The 19,011-nt window shown below is 47.6% G+C and overlaps 1 protein-coding gene across 2 annotated transcripts; it reads left to right on the top strand.

Annotated features, from left to right (window-relative positions):
* Nucleotides 1-2,212: 2,212 nt before the first annotated feature.
* On the top strand, nt 2,213-17,045 carry SLC25A38 (solute carrier family 25 member 38). Of its 2 annotated transcripts, none has more exons than XM_074840999.1 (7): nt 2,213-2,537; nt 4,098-4,219; nt 4,873-4,957; nt 5,481-5,660; nt 6,108-6,276; nt 6,891-7,057; nt 13,258-17,045. In XM_074840999.1, exons 1-7 carry the CDS (start codon nt 2,469-2,471, stop codon nt 13,378-13,380), a joined length of 915 nt encoding a protein of 304 aa, XP_074697100.1. In that variant the 5' UTR covers nt 2,213-2,468; the 3' UTR covers nt 13,381-17,045. The 2 variants fall into 2 exon arrangements, with proteins under 2 accessions (XP_074697100.1, XP_074697108.1); XM_074841007.1 differs by lacking the exon at nt 2,213-2,537 and adding an exon at nt 2,962-3,014.
* Nucleotides 17,046-19,011: the final 1,966 nt, after the last annotated feature.

Genomic DNA, 19,011 nt, shown 5'->3' with positions numbered 1-19,011 from the left:
CACTTCCCGCCCTTCCCCCTTTTTTTCTCAACAGGGCAAAAAGGGGAAAGAAAATAAGATAGGAAAAAACCCAACCCTTGTGGGTAAAACAAAAGCAGTTTTAATGTAAGCAAAGCGAAGCCAAGGTCTGTGCGCGGAAGCAAAAAGAAAACAGATTTATTCTCTACTTCCCATTAACAGGCGATGTCGGGCCTTCTCAGGAAGCAGGGCTCCAATACGCGTAGTGGTTGCCTCGGAGGACCAAGGGGGACCCCACCCCCTTCCTCCTTTTTCCCAGCTTTATACTCAAGCAGACGTCATACAGTATGGAATATCCCTTTGGTCAGTTCGGGTCAGCTGTCCTGGTTGTGTCCCCTCCCAAGGTCTTACCCACCCCGTCCCACTGGAGGGGGGGAAATTGTTGGAAAGAGCCTTGGTGCTGTGTAAGCACTACTCAGCAGTAGCCACAACACCAGTGTGCTATCAACACCCTGCCAGCTCCCAACATAAAACACAGCACCATGAGGGCTGCTGTAGGGGAAAACCAATTCCGGCTCAGCCAGACTCAGTACAAGGGGGTTTCTCCTGCACTGGCAGTGCCTCAGATTAGTGTTTGGCTCTGCAGAGAGGCTTGCGTCCTTCAGCAGAGTCAGTAACACTTTGCCTTTCAGTTCCTGTCTCTCAGCAACTGGGAAATTTGGGACCATGATGAGACCATAGTATGAGGCACAGGGGCAGAAGGGACCACAGGTTCAGACAGAGTCATCCTACACCTAAAGCCAACAGTGCCTGGGCACCCCAGCTGCAGCAACCCCTGAGCAGAGAACAGTCCAGACCCAGACCAATTTTTGTCTTCCCACCTTTTTAATAAAGAATAAATGTGTCTCCCACTTGGTGGCTGGAAAGCCACCAGAGCTGAGTTGTCTCCTTGCATCTTGCCAGGACAGTGACATGAGGGGATGAGGCGCTCCCTGCTGGGTTTTTCTGCAGGGGTGAGGCATGGAAATCATCCCTGCAGAGATGTGTGTGATCAGTGCTGCTTCACCTCCTCATTCATTGTGAGGCTTATTTTAAGGGAGCAAAACTCTTCCAGGTCCACAGCAAGCCAAGAACCTGGAGATTGCTGTTACTGCCAAGGTTTCATGCTGGAAGTGCTCTTTCTTGGGATGTGTGCTGTTTGAGCACTATTGTTCAGAAAACAACAAAAGTGTGCAATGTAGATCCACCCAACGACATGGAGGGAGAGGATCCAGCCACACCACCCTCAGCTCCGTACAGAAACATTTCAAATGCATCACTTGGGTTTGTCTGCCTTATTAGAATTGTTAAGCTACTGCTCTAAACAATCACTTAAACGTGTTTTTACTGTGTCTTCAAAGCAAAAGTCAAACAAGATGCAAACTGTGGTTAAAGTCAGAATTAGTTCTGAGAATAAAACACCCTCATAAGTGCTCGGGTACCTACCCAGTCCCACCCAGCACAGCAGAAACACACCAGAGGAAACGACCCATAGGAGCTTTTTCAAAATGGCATGTATCTCCCAGAGACCTTCCTTATAGAATCAGTGATGATGTATTGGGTTTACATGGCAAGGTTTTGGCAGCAAGGGGGCTACAGGGGGGGCTTCTGTGAGAAGATGCCAGGAGCTGCCCTCATGTTGGAAGTAGCCAATTCCAGCCGACTCCAAGATGGACCTGCCGCTGGCCAAAGCCGAGCCCATCAGCGACACTGGTAGCGCCTCCATGATAACATATTTAAGAAAGGGTAAAACCCACTGTGCAACAAGCAGCTGTGAGAGAGGAGTGAGAGTACATGAGAGAAACAGCCCTGCAGACACCAAGGGCAGTAAAGGAGGAGGGGGGGGGGGAGGTGCTCCAGGTGCCGGAGCAGAGATTCCCCTGCAGCCCGTGGTGAAGACCACGGTGAGGCAGGTGACAACCCCCCGTGGGGGTCCACAGTGGAGCAAGATGTGAACTAGGGAAAGACAAACCAGGAGGGATTGGGGGTGAGCTGATCCTCTTTCCCATGAGTTAGCAGGGAGTCAGTTAATGAAATGTAAGACAGTCACTCCCCCGAGGAGGGAACTGCATAATGAGCGGAGATTGCGAAAGGGAAGAGCTTTTGCTACGGCGTGTGTTAGTTTCTCAGAGAAGTATATTCCCTCTTAAGGGGCTGCCATGTGGCCAAGCGAGCAAAGAAGAGAGTAAGTGGTTTGTGCATGTGACTATTGCTGCACCCAGGATTTTCTTTCTAGGAATAACCCAATTTAGCTGGAGCGCGACGTGTCTGCACGTACCGCCCCTTACTTGGCCAGGGCACGGCAAGCGGGCAGACGAGATTCTCAGAAAAGCAGCTCGTCAAAGGCGCTGCACGCTCCTCCCAGCCTCCTCCTGCTTTGCCGATAAGGAATGGCTGGCTCTGCAGGTGCAGCCAAGACGCACGGTCTCAGGGCTGACGCAGGGCTAAAATAGAAGCGCCTCACTCCTTCAATGCTGTGGAAACCCAGCCCTCCTCTGCTCCGGGCCCAGGATGTGGAAGACCAAGTGGAAACACTAGCGGTAAGAAAGCCTCAGGGAGAAGCTCAGGTTTTTGATCGCCACAGTCTCCACAACAAGACAGCTGGCGGGGCGGGGGGGAGTGTGTGGCGCTGAGGGAAGACGTGAAGACTACCCATTATAAACCGTCCCCTTCCCGGTGCCCGTGCCTGACAGAGCCAAGAGATGCGACAGTGCGATCCCGGCGGGCTCCTGTCGGCTCTCAGGCTCGGGCCCGGCGCTGGCCCGGGCCGCGGCCCGGCTGGGCGCGGCAGCGCAAAGCCGCAGCCAGCGGGCACCGGTGGGGCGGGCGCGGCACGCGCAGGGTTAAGGGGAGGCGCATGCGCCCTGCGGGGCGGCGCTCTGCCCGCCCCCTCCCCGGATTGGCTGGGGGCTGGCCGCTCCGATTGGCCAGCGGGGGCGGGGCGCCGCCGCGTCCCTCCTGCCCGCCGCTCTCACTGGCTGTGGCGCGGTGCGGGGATGCCGCGGCCAGAGGCTGAGGTAGGGGCGCGCGGCCGGGCCCTTGCCGTGGCGAAACCCACCGTCCGCCCCGGGCGCTCCCGGGGGCAGCGCCCGGGCGGCAGGCGGTGGCGGGGGGCTCGCTCGCTGCGCCCCCTCCCCTCCTCCATCGTGTTCCGCGGCCGGCCGGCTCTGGGGAGGCGGGCCCCGGGGCGGCCTGAGGGACGGGCGGGACGCGCGGGCCCTGCTCAGTAACGCTGGGCCCGGGCATTAAGGCGGGAGGAGCCTGAGGGGCGGCCAGAGGGTCGTAACGGGTTTTCAGAGGGGTCCTCAAGTCTGCGGTGGGAGGCCGCTGTGTGCAGCTCACTGCGAAAGACGCGTTAGTGGCTTTTAAGTGTTTCCCTCCAGAGACCACCGTACTACAGGAATCTCCTCTGCCGTGATTCTGCTCCAAGGGGCGTAGAAACTCGTTTTTCCTTAACAAAACCGTTACTTTTTTTTTTTTAAAAATAAAAATCACCCTGCTGTGTCGTTTGTGCCTCCTGCCTTACCACCCGAGAAGTGCTAGGAGGTGGCAGCTGGTGTGGATAGGAAAACCAGGTCTTAGCTGAGGAGGCCGTGCTGTGCTTTGGGTGTGTTTGAGCCGGGTTCGGGTGGTGGGCAGTTTTAAGGGAGAGAGAGCCCCACTAGTGCCCGTGGCAGTGGGGGCCCTTGGTGGGCAATGGGGAGGAAGGGTTGGAGGCACTGCCAGCATGGTGCTGAGCAGAGGTGGGTGGGATTGGGGCCAAGGCACAGGTAGTTGGTGGAGTGGTGGGAAGGGGGCACCCGTTTCCTTTGAGGTGGCAAATGGTCGCTAATACATTTGACATTCAGAAAACTCCAACCATCGAATTGCAAGGAGACTCTGGAACAATCTCCCAGGAAAGGCAGAGGGACCAAAAGCCACAAATAAAACTTGATCAGGCTCTGAAAAGGTTTGAAAAAGTTTCCTGTGCCCTGAGCAGAAGCCCTTAGCATCTGGGGTCAGCTCGTCCTCCCTTCCTATAGCGTGTGACATCAGCTGCTATATTTCCTCTTGTTCTATTCCTGATTAAATGGCCATTTAAAGTTTTCTTCCTCTTCCAGATGCATCCAGTCCTAAAGGCCTTTGTGTGTGGCTCCATCAGTGGGACTTGCTCCACACTCCTCTTCCAACCCCTTGACCTGCTGAAAACCCGCCTGCAAACTCTGCAGCCTGCTGTAAATGGGTGAGGGAGTGGGGATGTATGCATGGGGGGGGGTGGGGGTGCTCCACCATAGGCTTCTGCCTGACTTACTGCCAGGGGCTTGGAGTTCAGGGTTGTAATTTGGATACTGAGAGTCTTTCTGAAATAGGAGGTATGTTTTTATAGTATGGAGAAGGATTGATATTTTGCTTCAGAAGAGAGAAAATACCTGCTCTTGTGAATGCTACTTTAATAACATGTAACCTCAGCATATGTCTGTACTCATCTGAGAGACTGCTGTTTGCTGGAGACGCTGCTGTGCAGTTCAACGGAGTGTCTTCTGCCTGAAAAATCCTGGGTGGTTGTCACGTAACTTTTCCATGTGTGCAGCTGCTCACGTTTGCTTGGTGTAGTCAACCATGACTACATCTGCTGCTGCTAACAAAGGGAGTGAGCCACTAAAAATGGTAGTGAGAGAGACCTCTAACGTGTGTTACAAATGGTGGGAAAGCAGAAGGTGATGGAGAAGCCCTGGAAAGACTGACCAAGAAAAGCAGGCTGAGTTGAGAAAGAGCACCTCTGAGGTGCTGGGGTTATGCACAGAGATATGAGTGAAAGGGGGTGGCTGCCAGAGTACATCTGCCAGAGAGCAGAAGCAGATCGTCATTGCAGTTCCTGTCTTGTCTTCTTTTCAGGGCTGGTCGTGCTGGGATGGTAACGCTGCTCTTCAGGGTTGTTCGTACTGAGAGTCTTCTGGGGCTCTGGAAAGGTGTCTCTCCAGTAAGTAGCTGTTTAAACCCTGACTTCTAAAAATAAGTAGATAAATAAACCTACTGTTTATTACTAACTATGACTGTCGGGATTTAAATAGCAATCTCTTGTACAATTGTGAATGAAACCATGTGATTTAGATTAAATCCTATTTTAAGGAGCTAATGTTGTGAATTCCACTGATTTGGTCACAGCAGTCCCTGTGGTTTTGCAGTTCTGAGCAGCTGAACACTTGGATACTTTTGCAAATGTGGGGTGGCAACTGCACAGACTTCATTTTGGTTTGGAGTATCTTGTTCCTAGAAAACTGCCATTAATGCGTTAAATCCTGGTGCCATTTCAATCAGGTGGCTGTTGGTGCCATAAATGATTTTTGCCTTGTCTTCTTTCCTCAGCAAGTTAGCTTTAGTGATTTTTTTTTTTGTTTTCTGCAAAGCTTCATGTCAAGTTTGATGGTCTCTGAAATGTTTTGTAGTACATTTTGTCTTATGTGTTCTTTTTCTTTCTTCGTCTGCTTCTGTTTCTTCTGAAGTCCTTTGCAAGATGTATTCCTGGGGTTGGGATTTACTTCAGCACTTTGTACATGATGAAGCAAAAGTTTCTAGTGGACCGTTCACCCACAGCCCTGGAGTCTGTCTTTCTGGGTGCCACTGCACGTGCAGTTTCTGGGATTTGCATGTTGCCAGTGACTGTAGTGAAGACCCGATATGAGGTGAGTATGACTTTCTAATTAGTTCTCTGTCACATGCCTTCCTTGTGATGAAAAAGAAATTTTTTGTCTGGAGAAGGTTGCTGCCACTTGGATACAGCCAGGGATGTAGTTCTGATTTCATCCTGGTTCACACACTGCAGGAAATGCCACACACTGATTCAGGTGAGAAGATGAAGGTGAAACAGAATTCACCCTGAGATTTTTAAGTTTCACTTGTATACAACGTTTGTGTAGCATCTTTCATATTTTACCTTCCTGAAGGATTGTTTTAAAGGCTGAGGTAGGTGAAACCCACTTTTTGCCCTGGGCTGTCCTCTGTGCGGCCATCTGGAGTGTCACACTGGGTGCATATTACAGTTTGTTTGGACGCTGTGGCCTCAGGGTGTGTGTGGGGCTCCTAGGCCTGTGCCTGGCACATGGATGGCTGACTGTAGTCTGCCCTTGCAGAGTGGAAGATTTGGCTATGGGAGTGTATACGGAGCTCTGAAGAATATCTACCAGACAGAAGGGCCTCGTGGCATGTTCAGTGGGCTCACTGCAACGCTGCTGCGGGATGCGCCCTTCTCTGGCATCTACCTGATGTTCTACACACAGACCAAAAAACTCACACCTCAGGGTAAGGCTGAACATTGGAGGCTGTAATGGAAAATGTTTCTCTTCTCACACCTTGCCCTGCAGTTGACTGCCTGCGTTCTCTGTGTATTGCCCTCTACCTCAGTAGTTAACTTATTGTCTTGTAGGGCTTTAGGTGGGACATTCACATCTTCCTGTGGAGAACTGTAGACCTGTAGCTCAGGTCAATGTAGAAATGGAAATGGGCTCTAAATTGACTGGTTGGCTTTATAAAGACTGATGCATAAGGTGGGTTAGTGAACAATTGAAAGAGAGGATGTGTTCAGCAGTGTTTTCTGCTGCTGGTTGTCTTGTATCCTGATCGGTTTCCACTAAACTGGGGCTTCTCTGATGTTAGAACTGGCTGGGCAATGCTTGCACAATCTTTCCCTTTCTGAGTTCCTGTCAAATTCAGTTCCCTAGCAGGCTTTTTAATAGTGCTAACTTTTGACTTGTAGCCACTTTCCCTCTTGAAACGTTTCTCTACCCTGCATGGATTTTAACTTCTCTTAGATTCTTGACCTTGACTTAATCGTTCAATAGCTTTTCACTTTGTCATACAGCAGGAGTGTTCCTGGCCTGTTTCGTGTTTAGTGCGTTCCCTTTGCTTTGTTGCAGACCAGCTGGATCCAGTGCTCATGCCCTTGCTGAATTTTGGCTGTGGGATCTTTGCGGGAATCTTGGCCTCACTGGTAACGCAGCCTGCTGATGTCATCAAAACACACATGCAGCTGTCCCCCCAAAAGTACCACAGGACAAGCCAGGCTGTTGCCTTCATCTACAAGGTGAGGTGAATCTCTTCTAATATGCACAATCACAGCCTCATTTCTGATCTCCTTGTCCGAAGCATAGCTATGCTAAGAAAGTTGTTGCCTTTTAAAGGAGTTGAACAAATGTGACTGCTTGACATGCTCTTGCAGTCAGGCTAATTAGTGTCAGCATTTTCAGAAGCTGAAGTGGGTCATGCTGTGGGACACTAAGGCTTAATCTCTTGTCACCGGTATATGCGCAGACCTGTTCAGTAATACCTGGGAAGTATTCTGGTTGATGGTCTGAAAACAGATGGAAGCACCATTAGGGTCGGAATGGTTGACTTCGGTGCCCAGGAAGCTGATGGAGCAGCTCATCCTGAGTGCTATCACACAACACGTGCAGGACAACCAGATGATCAGGCCCAGTCAGCATGGGTTTATGAAAGGCAGGTCCTGCTTGGCAAACCTGATCTCCTACGACAGGGCGACCTGCTTATTGGATGAGGGAAAGGCTGTGGATGTAGTTTACCTTGACTTTAGTAAGGCCTTTGACACCGTTTCCCACACATTCTCCTGGCGAAACTGGCTGCTTGTGGCTTGGATGGGCACACGCTTTGCTGGGTAAAAAACTGGCTGGATGGCCAGGCCCAAAGAGTTGTGGTGAACAGAGTTAAATCCAGTTGGCAGCCGGTCACGAGTGGTGTCCCCCAGGGCTCGGTTTTGGGGCCACTCCTGTTTAACATCTTTATTGATGATCTAGACGAGGGGATCGAGTGCACCCTCAGTAAGTTTGTAGATGACACCCAGTTGGGTGGGAGTGTTGATCTGCTCGAGGGTAGGGAGGCTCTGCAGAGAGATCTGGACAGGCTGGAGCGATGGGCTGAGGCCAACTGTAGGAGATTCAATAAGGCCAAATGCCGGGTGCTGCACTTGGGCCACAACAACCCCCAGCAGCGCTACAGGCTTGGGGAGGAGTGGCTGGAGAGCTGCCAGTCAGAGAGGGACCTGGGGGTGTTGGTTGACAGCCGGCTGAACAGGAGCCAGCAGTGTGCCCAGGTGGCCAAGAAGGCCAATGGCATCCTGGCTTGTATCAGAAATAGCGTGGCCAGCAGGGACAGGGAAGGGATCTTGCCCCTGTACTCGGCACTGGTGAGGCTGCACCTCGATTCCTGTGTTCAGGTTTGGGCCCCTCACTACAAAAAGGACATTGAATGACTCGAGCGTGTCCAGAGAAGGGCAACGAAGCTGGTGAAGGGTCTGGAGCACATGTCGTACGAGGAGCGGCTGAGGGAACTGGGGTTGTTTAGTCTGGAGAAGAGGAGGCTGAGGGGAGACCTCATCGCCCTCTACAACTACCTGAAAGGAGGTTGCAGAGAGCTGGGGATGAGTCTCTTTAACTAAGTAATAAGTGATAGGACAAGAGGTAATGGCCTCAAGTTGCACCAGGGAAGGTTTAGGCTGGCTATTAGGAAGTATTTCTTTCCAGAAGGGGTTGTTAGGCATTGGAATGGGCTGCCCAGGGAGGTGGTGGAGTCCCCATCCCTGGAGGGGTTTAAGAGGCGGGTTGACATAGCACTTAGGGATATGGTGTAGTTGAGAATGGTCAGTGTTAGGTTAATGGTTGGACTCTTCAAGGTCTTTTCCAATCTAGATGATTCTGTGATTCCTTGCTTTTCCTTGTTATTAGAGGGGCCATTGTCACTACTCGAATCTGTTTCTTGCTTCTCTTGAATGGATTACAAGGCAGTGAACTTGCTCCCTGATTATTCTTGCCATTCCTTGTTGGTCTCGGTCCAGCTGAGATCAGGGCAACACGCAGAAAATGACAAACTCACACCAGTTTGTTGAAGGGGGCCATTGTCAAGAGCAAATGCCACCGCACTGTCTGTAAGCTCCCAGTTTATTACCACTTGTTTACATTGGTTTGTTTTTACTTCTGCATCCTACTGACCTTCAAGTTTTACCTGTTTACTGCTCACACGCTCACCATGTGCTCTGCAGGTGGTGTTTTTTACTGCTGTTTTTCACACAACACAGTGTTACATAATGCTGCCTCAGTTTCCCACAATCATTCTTCTAACCTCAAGGTCAGTTTACATTTTGCTAACCACCAGTTCTTAATTCCCGCATCTCCCCCTTCTTTGTTTTGTAGCTTCGTTTCCATGGCGATCATTGCAATCAGTTGTGGTTCAGCCTTCCGCACTGTGGATGGCAGGCGTCATACGCGTCACAGGATGGAAAATCCTGTAAAACAAATCAAACATTCCAGGCCTGCTAAAACCCACATCTGTAGGTTCAGACCCGCAAATTAATGCCTAGGGTTGAGCCATGATAAACTTTTGCCTAACTCTCTCATGATGTCATCATGCATTAATTTCAAGGATGCCAATTAAACTCAGACATCAGAGTGAAAAGAATAGGCTGATTTCACTACCAATAATTAAAATAGAACTAAGTACAACAAAAATAAGCAGTAAGAAAAATACAAAGTAGTACACTTACTTATTACTATATATAATTAAATAAGGCAAATGCACCTAATCATTACTACACAATGGGGTACTAATATCCAGATCTGCAGTTGCTGGGGAGCCCCAGTTGCAGCGAGGTTTTGGAGTACCTTTCCCTGCAAGTGGGAAGTCCTGCACGATGTGTCCATCCATAGGTGAGGCATCCAGAGTTGCAGCCAGCAGGTCAAGCCTCATATATCCAAATCAGCAAGCCAAAATAACTGGCACTTTTCTTTGAGCGGAAACATCTGGTTTCATCCTCCTGTTGGATTCCACTCAGCCTGGCCAGTACTTGGGGTGGCGGGGGGGGGGAACCAAGGGAGTTTCTAACAAGGTCAAACACTTGGGTTCTTAATCTTTAACACTGCTAAACAAAGAAAGTTGGATCTATGTCTCAAAGTAAAAATTACTGTAAGATTATGGCTAGATACATTGGCCGTAGATAGCTAAAATATTGAGGATCTGTAATGATGATCTGATATCGGCCACTACTGTTGCTTCTGTTAGAATTGATGGAGTACAATTTTAAATGGCAATGAAGTACACAGTGGTGGAAAATTGGCACAGAACCTACAAGCATTTCATCTTATTCGTGCCTTTCTTCCAGCTAACAAAATATACAGATGAGTTGCACAGATGATCTAAAATACAGGTGCTGTTGTGACTGCACACATGCACCCCCTCCTCCTGTGGACATACACACAGGGGGGCATCCGCATACAATGTTATATTGGCAACATTCAAATGATAAGACTAATTCTCTGTGTCTCGAGGAGGAAGCCAAGCCCCTCCAGTCCACGGTGTGTCATTATTGGCTACTGGTACATCGGGATCCCACTGCTGCCACCATGTCTTCTGCCTTCTGTTGTAGTTGTTTTAGACTTCCCCAAGTCATAGCTGCAGTTGCCAAGTTCCTAGGGGAACGTAGCCTATGTGTCGATTCCTGCATCGTCAGTTGAGGGGTCTGCGGCATCGGGTTGGAGGGTTGCCTCTTTCAGATCACGATATGGCTTGACTTTCCTTGGTGGTACCCACCTAGGACCTGTGGATGATCTGCTGGTCCTCTCCAGGTTGGGTCTCCTTCAGGATCCTTATATAAGACCCGCGGTTTAACTACAGAGTCTGCTGTGGTGCTAAAATGACATTCTGCTGCTGTCAAGGCAAAACGATTTCTGTTTAAAAAATTAAGGGTATATAAAGCCATTGCCAGCTGATTATGTGGCGTGTCCGGAGAATTCCCCCTTCTTTCTTTTAAAATCAAGACTTTTAGTGTAGCATGTGCACATTTGACTATTGCCTGTGATGTGGGGCTAAGAGGAATACCTGTCTTATGCCGAATCCCCCATTGCTGCAAAAATAGTTGTAAGTCTGCCACCTTCCGTCTCTAAAATCCACCGTCATTTTCCAGGATCTGTCACTTTTCTTGACAGGCCTTATCGGATTGTTCCAAGCTGTGGTGGTTGGCTTTAAAACTCCTACATCTAATAAATCTTTAATTGCCTGTAATATCTCTTCATGTCCTCCCAGAATTCTATATTGCTTCATCATGACTAACTTAGTTGCAGCTGGAATCTGCACGGGAGGCATTTTTACTCCACCAACCATAACAGGTCTGGCACTAATGTAGGGTTTAACTCCAAATTGATTCTGACCATCAGAAAGATTTAAAGTTAGTCCTTTTAGAATGTCTATACCTATTACATATTTAGGAACGGGGACAATCATGACTATATACAATTGTCTTGGGAGGTTTCCTATTTTCATTTCTATTTGTGTTTGCACAGCTTCAATTTGTTTTCCTTCCAAACCTGTGATAATTACAGGTTGTCCTTTAAATTTCCTGGGATTCCCATATATTAAGGAAGCTTCCGCTCCAGTGTCAATCAGGGCATTTACAGTTTGTGGTGACCATAATATTGATTCCCCTCCCTTGCCTCCTGCAAAGGGAACAAGTCAGAAAATGGTGACCAATCCTCTTTCACTCCTGGAACTGTTGATCCACCACAGGGGCCCTCCATGAGCAGATGGAGGGTCCTGTTGAGGGTCAAGAAGGGGTGCCGTAGGCTGAGTTGAGTTGTCCCTGAATTCTTAGTTTTAGAACTCTGCACTCTCTTGCTAGGTTTATTCAGCCCTCTCTGTGTATATATTCGCCACAGCTCGTCAGTTGGAATGCCATCAGTTTTTTTCACGAGACATGCTGTCTTTTAACAAAGCCATAAGCATTTCGTTACAAGAACTCCTGTTTTCACTGCCTTTAGGGCTGTCTTGAGCGTCTCAATTCCCTGCACTCCCTCGGGGGCCCCACACTGGGCGCCACTTCCTTCCTTTGCATATGAGCACGCCACCATCAATTTTTCACAGCTCACATGGGGCACCATTTGTCGGTCTTGATCCGGCTGAGATCGGGGCGATGCGCGGAAGAATGACAAGCTCACACCAGTTTGTTGAAGGGGGTGCATTGTCAAGAGCGAATGCCACCGCACTGTCTGCAAGCTCCCAATTTATTACCAATTGTTTACATTGGTTTGTTTTTACTTCTGCATCCTACTGACCTTCAAGTTTTACCTGCTTACTGCTCTCACGCTCACCATACATTCTGCAGGTGGTGTTTTTTACTGCTGTTTTTCACACAACACAGTGTTACATAATGCTGCCTCAGTTTCCCACAATCATTCTTCTAACCTCAAGGTCAGTTTATATTTTGCTAACCACCAGTTCTTAATTCCCACAATTCCTCAGTCCTCTTACCTGTTTTCAGAAAATTACAGATGATGGAGAGCAGGCTCAGAGTACTGGAGCACAAAGATCTCTCCACACAGACCCGCTTCATGTTTCAGGCTGGTGAATGATTTCACTGCAGTTCTGTCTGTTACGTATTCATTTTTATACTGGTAGTGATGGAGAGCGCTTAGTTTATTTCATCTGAACTTTATTTCAGCTTAGTTTAGCTTAGTATGTAGGCTTGGAGGAGCTGTGCCTACAGCTGCTGCCGCCTCTGGTTTATCAGTGTAGGCACATCTGTGGTTACCACACTGGGGCAAAAGATTTCTTTAGTATGTAGTGTGAAATGCCGGTTTCAGATACAAACCAGCTACAAAACAATTATTTGCCCTTTGGACACTGAAGGAAACAAATGCCCAGATTTGTATCCCAGAAATGGAATGGAGATGTACTCAAAGCCCACCTTTCCCCTTCTGCCCTCAGAAAGGTGGATCTTGGCAGGTTTGCTTTGTTTCCTTTTTGAAGTCTGTTCCTAAACAGGAATCTGTTTATTTGTGCATGGACTTTTTTTTGTGCACAGTACATTTTTCTCATATCAGAATGGTTTTTTACTTCAGTACTTAACAAATCTCAGTTTTTACAGAATAGCTAAGTGACTTTTCTAAACATGAAGCTCTAAACGAAGTCATTTTCCTGAAGTGTCTTGAAACCGTTATACCTTTGCCTTCTCTTTGTTGGGTTTGAGTGTGGCTCTTCCCCTGCATTGTCCCCATCCTGGCATTCCCTTCTCCACTCACTGCTCTTCCTGCTTTCTTGGGTAGCCCTGCAATTGCACAGGGCTCTTCCTAAACATTAAATGCTTATTTAAGCCTGGGTCTTTCAGAAACCGATCCGGGTCTGAGCTGAAACATATCCTGTGCTGTTCCACGTAATAAATGATGAGAAATTAAAACACTAGAGGCAGATTGTGATGGATTGCTGTTTCTTTATCTCCTGTTGCAGGACTTTGGGTTGGTCGGCTTTTTCCGAGGTGGTGTGCCACGTGCCCTCAGGCGGACTCTGATGGCAGCAATGGCGTGGACCGTGTATGAACAGATGATGGAAAAAATGGGCTTGAAATCTTGACTGACTTGCACAAGAAATGACCAGCTTCACTCCTCCTTCTTGCTGTGATCAACTGGCACTAGGAAGTTCCCAATTCCACAGAGGAATGAGCCTTGCTCAGCCAGGAGGAAGAAAGCCTTCTGAGACAGGGGATTAGGCCTTTTGGCAAGTAGAGGAAAGAAGGATCTGATCTTTGCGTCATTTGATCAATGCATTCCAGAAGGACTGCACTTGCAGACTGCCATGGGAAGTGGCAGGGTTTCCACAGCCTTGTAACTATGCTGAGAGAAAAGCCCCTTTTAAAATAGCTCTGTGCTTGCCACCTTTATGCAGTGAGACATTGCTGAGCAAAAATGTTTGAGGAGAAAACAGTGATTGCAGAACCTGCCAGCCTGTTCCTTGCTGGTCTGGCCAGTAAGGCCACAATGACCCACTGTCTGATGTAGATCCTACATCCTTACATGCTTCGTTCTCACAGGGGAACGTTGCAGACCATGGTGGGAGACTGGAGGTGTCTGCTTATATCGCAGGAGTAGGTGGAAGAGAAATGAAGTGCTGAAGGAAGGCTGGGAACATGGTCTCTGTCATCACTTTCGTACTATGCATGATAGCAGAGAAGGTGACTGGAACCTCCTTGCTGTGTCATGTGTTATTACATAATTGAGCATCTTAATACTCTTGAAATGTGCTTCTGCCTCTACAGCAGTGTTTGCACAGGAATTAAGAAGCATAAGGCACTTTAGAGTTGATTGCTACCAAAGTTCTACTTGTTCTCTAAGAAACATTTTTCCTGCTGGTCTGACTATCAGGAACACTCAAGTATTTTTTTTATCCGGTTGTACTAGAGACTTGCTTCCTATTACTCATTTGTTAATCCCTGATCAATACCCTCAGTGTGAGCTGGTTCTTAGATGTACCTTTTAGGGTCATAGTTCATAATGCATAAATGTATAATGGAAGCAGATGTAGATAATGACACTTCAGATTTCCCTTAAAAGTTGCTGCTGATTGCATGTGGAGTATCTTTGGGTTTGGAAAGAAAAGGCTGCTCTTTTTTGTAAGCTTTCTGCAAAGTTTGAGACCTATGAGTGTTTAGTAGGGAACTTTAATTCTCTTTGGGCTCCACACAGACCCTTCACAGTTTCCCAGCTGATGGTTTTCTCTTAGCAGGTAGTCCATATTTCAGTATTCCTGAGTTTAGGCGTAGAGATAAATACACTTTTTTCATCCACTGTGCCTTCTTCCTCATTCCTACTTTGTTACACAGACCTCGTAGCATGTGCTGTCCAAACTTGGGTACAGCCTGCTCCCCTCTTCACTTGTGCCTCTGTGCTGGCTGGCTGGGGTGGGACTCTTGCAGCTCTGTTGGCGTTGCCACAAAGCTGGGCATGGAAGTGTGCACCCTGTTCTGTAGTGTGCCTTGCAGAAAACGTAGTTTTTGGCTTTTATTTTCTTAAATATCTAGGGATGTTACAATCCACTTTAGAAACAGAGCAGATGTCTCTAAACATGAAGACATGACACTGTAGCTGTATGAACAATCAGTACTACCTACCCATTGTTTGTAAAATTTAGAGCATGATTTGCACAATCACTGCCTGCCCTGGCAACCACCTGAGCACAAGAGTAGAGGCGACGTCGGTTGTAAAAGATGTTCTTCACCAGATTCCAACTCCAAGAGGGTTTGATGGCCGATGTGAAAGTTAAGTCTGAGTAAAGTGTAAGGGGACGGGCTGGAGGCTTGGAAGATGCTGCCTGTTTTTAGCCTCAGCCCATCTGCAAGGGGAGACTGGCGCCACGCAGTGCAAGAGTCTCCATGGATGGTGGGGGGGGGTCCCGTGCGCACATGTCTACACATGTTAACAGTAGAGCACCGCATCAAATCATTCCACGTTGTGACTGACAAGCTGTCACATTCCCTCTGCTGCTTCTCACTGTCAGGCACGTGGGCACATAATTTGCCAAATCCTAAATATGAAGAACTGTTCCTGTCTTTTGCTGTCCCTCCTACCCTTAGTGACCTGGACTCATGAGAGTGCATGAAACAGTGGTAACTGCACATCCTGCGGTGTGTTATCCTGAGCACTACTGGCACAGAGAGCTGGAGAGCTAAGTCTAGGATTGCTGACGTGGCGGAGTAAGGTGGCAATTACATCAGTTGCCTCGTTTGTCTTTTATTCCCCTATGCGTAGGATCAAACCAACCTATTGTACTGGAAGCCTGAATTTATTTGGGGCTTTCTTAATCTGGTGTGTGAGTTGGATCTGTTGATCATCCTGGGCTGTGGCAGTCCGGGGCTGTGTATGGTGTCACCTGCAAGGTGCTTCACGAATATTTTGGTTCCTGATTTAGCAATGGCAAAGCAGTGTGCAACTTGTGCAGACAGAAACTTAGGCACTTAAAAATGAGAAGAATGCCAGGTGCTAAATCTTGAATTAAGCAATGTCCTCATCAGAAACCTGAAATGCAGGAACACTTCAGCGGCTTTTATGCCCTATACTCCTTAACAAAGGAAGAACTAGAGAATATTCCAGTATGCTGGTGTTTTAAAGTCTACAGATTTTTTCTTTTTGAAAGCCTGGATTCAGGCTTAAAGCAGTGTTAACTTTTCCTTTGGGAAAGTTCTTCCATTCTCCTTACTTTGTGGAGAATGAGGAGGCTCTTTGTTGTCACAGTAGAGTGAAAAGATACATGCTTTTGACTTGTAAATTAGCCTGGGCTTCTTTGAGTTTGAGAAATAATCTAAACTGCACTGTGTTTCATCAACCCTTGGTGCTGCAAATCCAGAAACTTCTTTAAGTGTGAGTTGGGGAGAGTGAGTTTTGCAGTGCAAGTTTGTTGTTTGTTTTTCTTTATTACTTCTTTTGTCAGGTCTCTCATATATGGGGGAAAGGAAAGCCTGAAGTTCTGTTTCACTTTCTTCTGGAAGTTGTATCGCACAGGCAGGCACAAGACTGTTTCTCAGCTCTGAGCCTTACCATCCTTCACCCTTTTCCCCTCTTCAAAAACATTCTGTTTCTAAAGTGATTTATTGAAGTTATTATTGATAGCTATAGCAAGTCAAGAAAAACTAGTGTGTGGACTTGAAGTTTAGATATATTGCCCTTGAGGTTGTATGCTTCTAATTAACAGCAAATGGTCACTGTACAGCCTAAGTGCAAAGCAAATCAAATAAAAGATCTGGCACAGGTGCTTAATCACCTACCTGCAGCATGCCAGCAATTCCAACACTAACAATCCTATCAGATAATCATTTACAAAGCCATCTTAGCTTGGATTCCAGAGAAGGTGGTCTGATCCCTTCTGTATACGGCAGGATCGCAGTCGGATCCCTCTCGGAATGACCTCTGTTGCTGGCAATACACTGTCAGTGAACGTGCATTGTCTCTGCTTGCCCCTGCAGCTGTGGTGTAAGAACACAACTGGTTAACATGTTGAGGCAGTCAGTATTTAAGTGAGTTTTAAGGACACAAGAGAAATAGTCTGATTATTTATGTTTTAGAAACTTCACATTTCCTTTCTTTCTGTGCTGGTGATTTTTTTTTTTTCTTGCACTGTTTAAACAGAACTGGAGCTTTGGAACATTGGATAGGTTTGAGTATTTTGAGTGTTTATGTGTCTATATAAAATATTTATGTGAGAAGGTGTATTATATGTTTCTATTAAAAACTGGTTGCCAGAATGAACCATGTCATCTCTTTTAGTGTTTCTTTAAAAAAAACCCCAAACCAATCAAACCCACAAGGGATGGGATGGAATAGAGGCTTAAGAAAGTAAGAGAAGTTTCGCAAGAGAACAGGACTATTGAATGAGTTCCAAGCCCATCCAAGGCAATGCATATTCTCTTTTTCTGTGGGGTGTAATCTACACAGGCTGTGCCGATACAACCTAAATTGGTTTTACTTAAATGGGGAAAACACAGCAATGGGGAATCTTGTCTTTTTCACAGCTTCCTCTGCCTGCCTGCTGTGTGTAAAGACTGATGGGAATCGAATCTCCATACTAGCTGGTAAAACACCCGCCTTTAGGACAGTGGGGTTTTGAGCACTCTGGGGAGAGACTGTTTTTAATCTCCTGCCAAGCAGGTTTTTGCTACTCAGGCAGTCTGATCTCATCAGGGGACCAGAGCTTGTGCCTGGGACATAATCCTCTGCTGGAAGGAGTAGTGCAAGGTGATGCTGGATTGCTGGGATCTCCTCCTGCTGTCAGAGCATGGAACTGGGATTCAGTAGCAGGCAGGTTGTGCTAAGCAAACCACTGGTGATGTTGATACCGAGATGTACATCTTCCAGATGTGAAGGTCCCAAACCCTTCCTCTTTTCAGATGTTGCCTAGATGATGCATTCTTATATGGAGCAATTTTCACAGAGAGTTATCTGTGTGTAACAGAGGTACCAGACAGTCCTGGCCTGCAGCCTCAGTGCAGGTACCTGATACCACGTTAGGCTGGTGATAGTGCCCGCTCTTGCACGCAGGGCTCCCCAGAACTCTCCTCCTGCCTTGGAGAACCACCTTGGTGTAGAGGGTGTTTCTGCTCGTGCTGCCGACAGCTGCCCCAGCTGTGAGAAGAGATAGCAGACAAGCTCCCTAACCCTCTTGGGTAGTGGAGGGTGGGAAAGATAGAAAAAGCACAGTTTAAAGGCACTGTTCTTGTAATAAAACATTGAATTACGGATCTCCCTTTCACTTAAAAATCAGCCAAACGCTTTGCTTTTTTAATATTTATTTTTGATGTACTACATGCCATGTGTAACCACTGCACCAAAACTGAGCAGAAAGTATTCCTCATCTCACACACACACATACGTATGTGTACTTTTACAGGCTCAATGTGGAGCTCCTGAACATGCTTGTCCCTCTGGCATTGCTTCCAGTTTCAAAGTATCGAGCTGATTTTCCACATTGCACTGCCTCTTAATTTCCAATTTTATCACTATAAAATGCTTCAGGAGATTTTATTGTAAGGCATTAAGGAGTTTTAGTAAAAATGACAAAAAGCCCAGTAAGAGGTTAAAATGAGACCTACACAACTTTTGTAACAGATGTTAGGCAATTCTAGCTTTGTAGAACTAGAAATAAGAAGGGAATAGATTTGCTGATGTTTTCAAAAAACATGAAAGAAATAATAATAAACCTTTGAAACACAAGCCAAGATGGAATTTACAAAGCAGTGGAGTATTTTGCAGCTTTGCTGGAGGTGGGTTGATCTCCATGAGTTCCTCTTTGCCTTCTGGAGGGTCCAGCCCCAGGGGTGCCACACCATCTCTTAGATGACACCCACTGGCACATTTGGTGGGGAAGATGCTGCCTAAACATCTTGCTGCCTGAGCCTCTTCCCAAGGTGCACCCTTCAAGCCATTCATCACAGGACCAGTTCTGGTGGCAGGGAACACCTCCACTGCAGCCCAGTGGCTCTCTCCCACTACCGAGGAGGTCCTGTTACGGCCCCCTCCTCAGAGGCTTCTCCTGGAAAGGGCTGCTGCTCCTCCCTGCAGCCTGGGCTGGCTGGCGGGGAGATGCTCTTTCCAGGGCTTGGTGACACCCCAGGAACCTGCTCGAGGTTCTCAATACACCACCCAAAGGCTGGTAGTAACTCCGTGACGCTTCTCTGCACCTGCCTGCTCCAAGCCTCCTTGGCACTGCAGGAGGACC

Source organism: Strix aluco, chromosome 1, assembly GCF_031877795.1.
Source record: "Strix aluco isolate bStrAlu1 chromosome 1, bStrAlu1.hap1, whole genome shotgun sequence".
Taxonomy (NCBI): Eukaryota; Metazoa; Chordata; class Aves; order Strigiformes; family Strigidae; genus Strix; species Strix aluco.
Note: the sequence above shows the minus strand (reverse complement) of the source record. Positions and strands in the feature narration are given on the sequence as shown.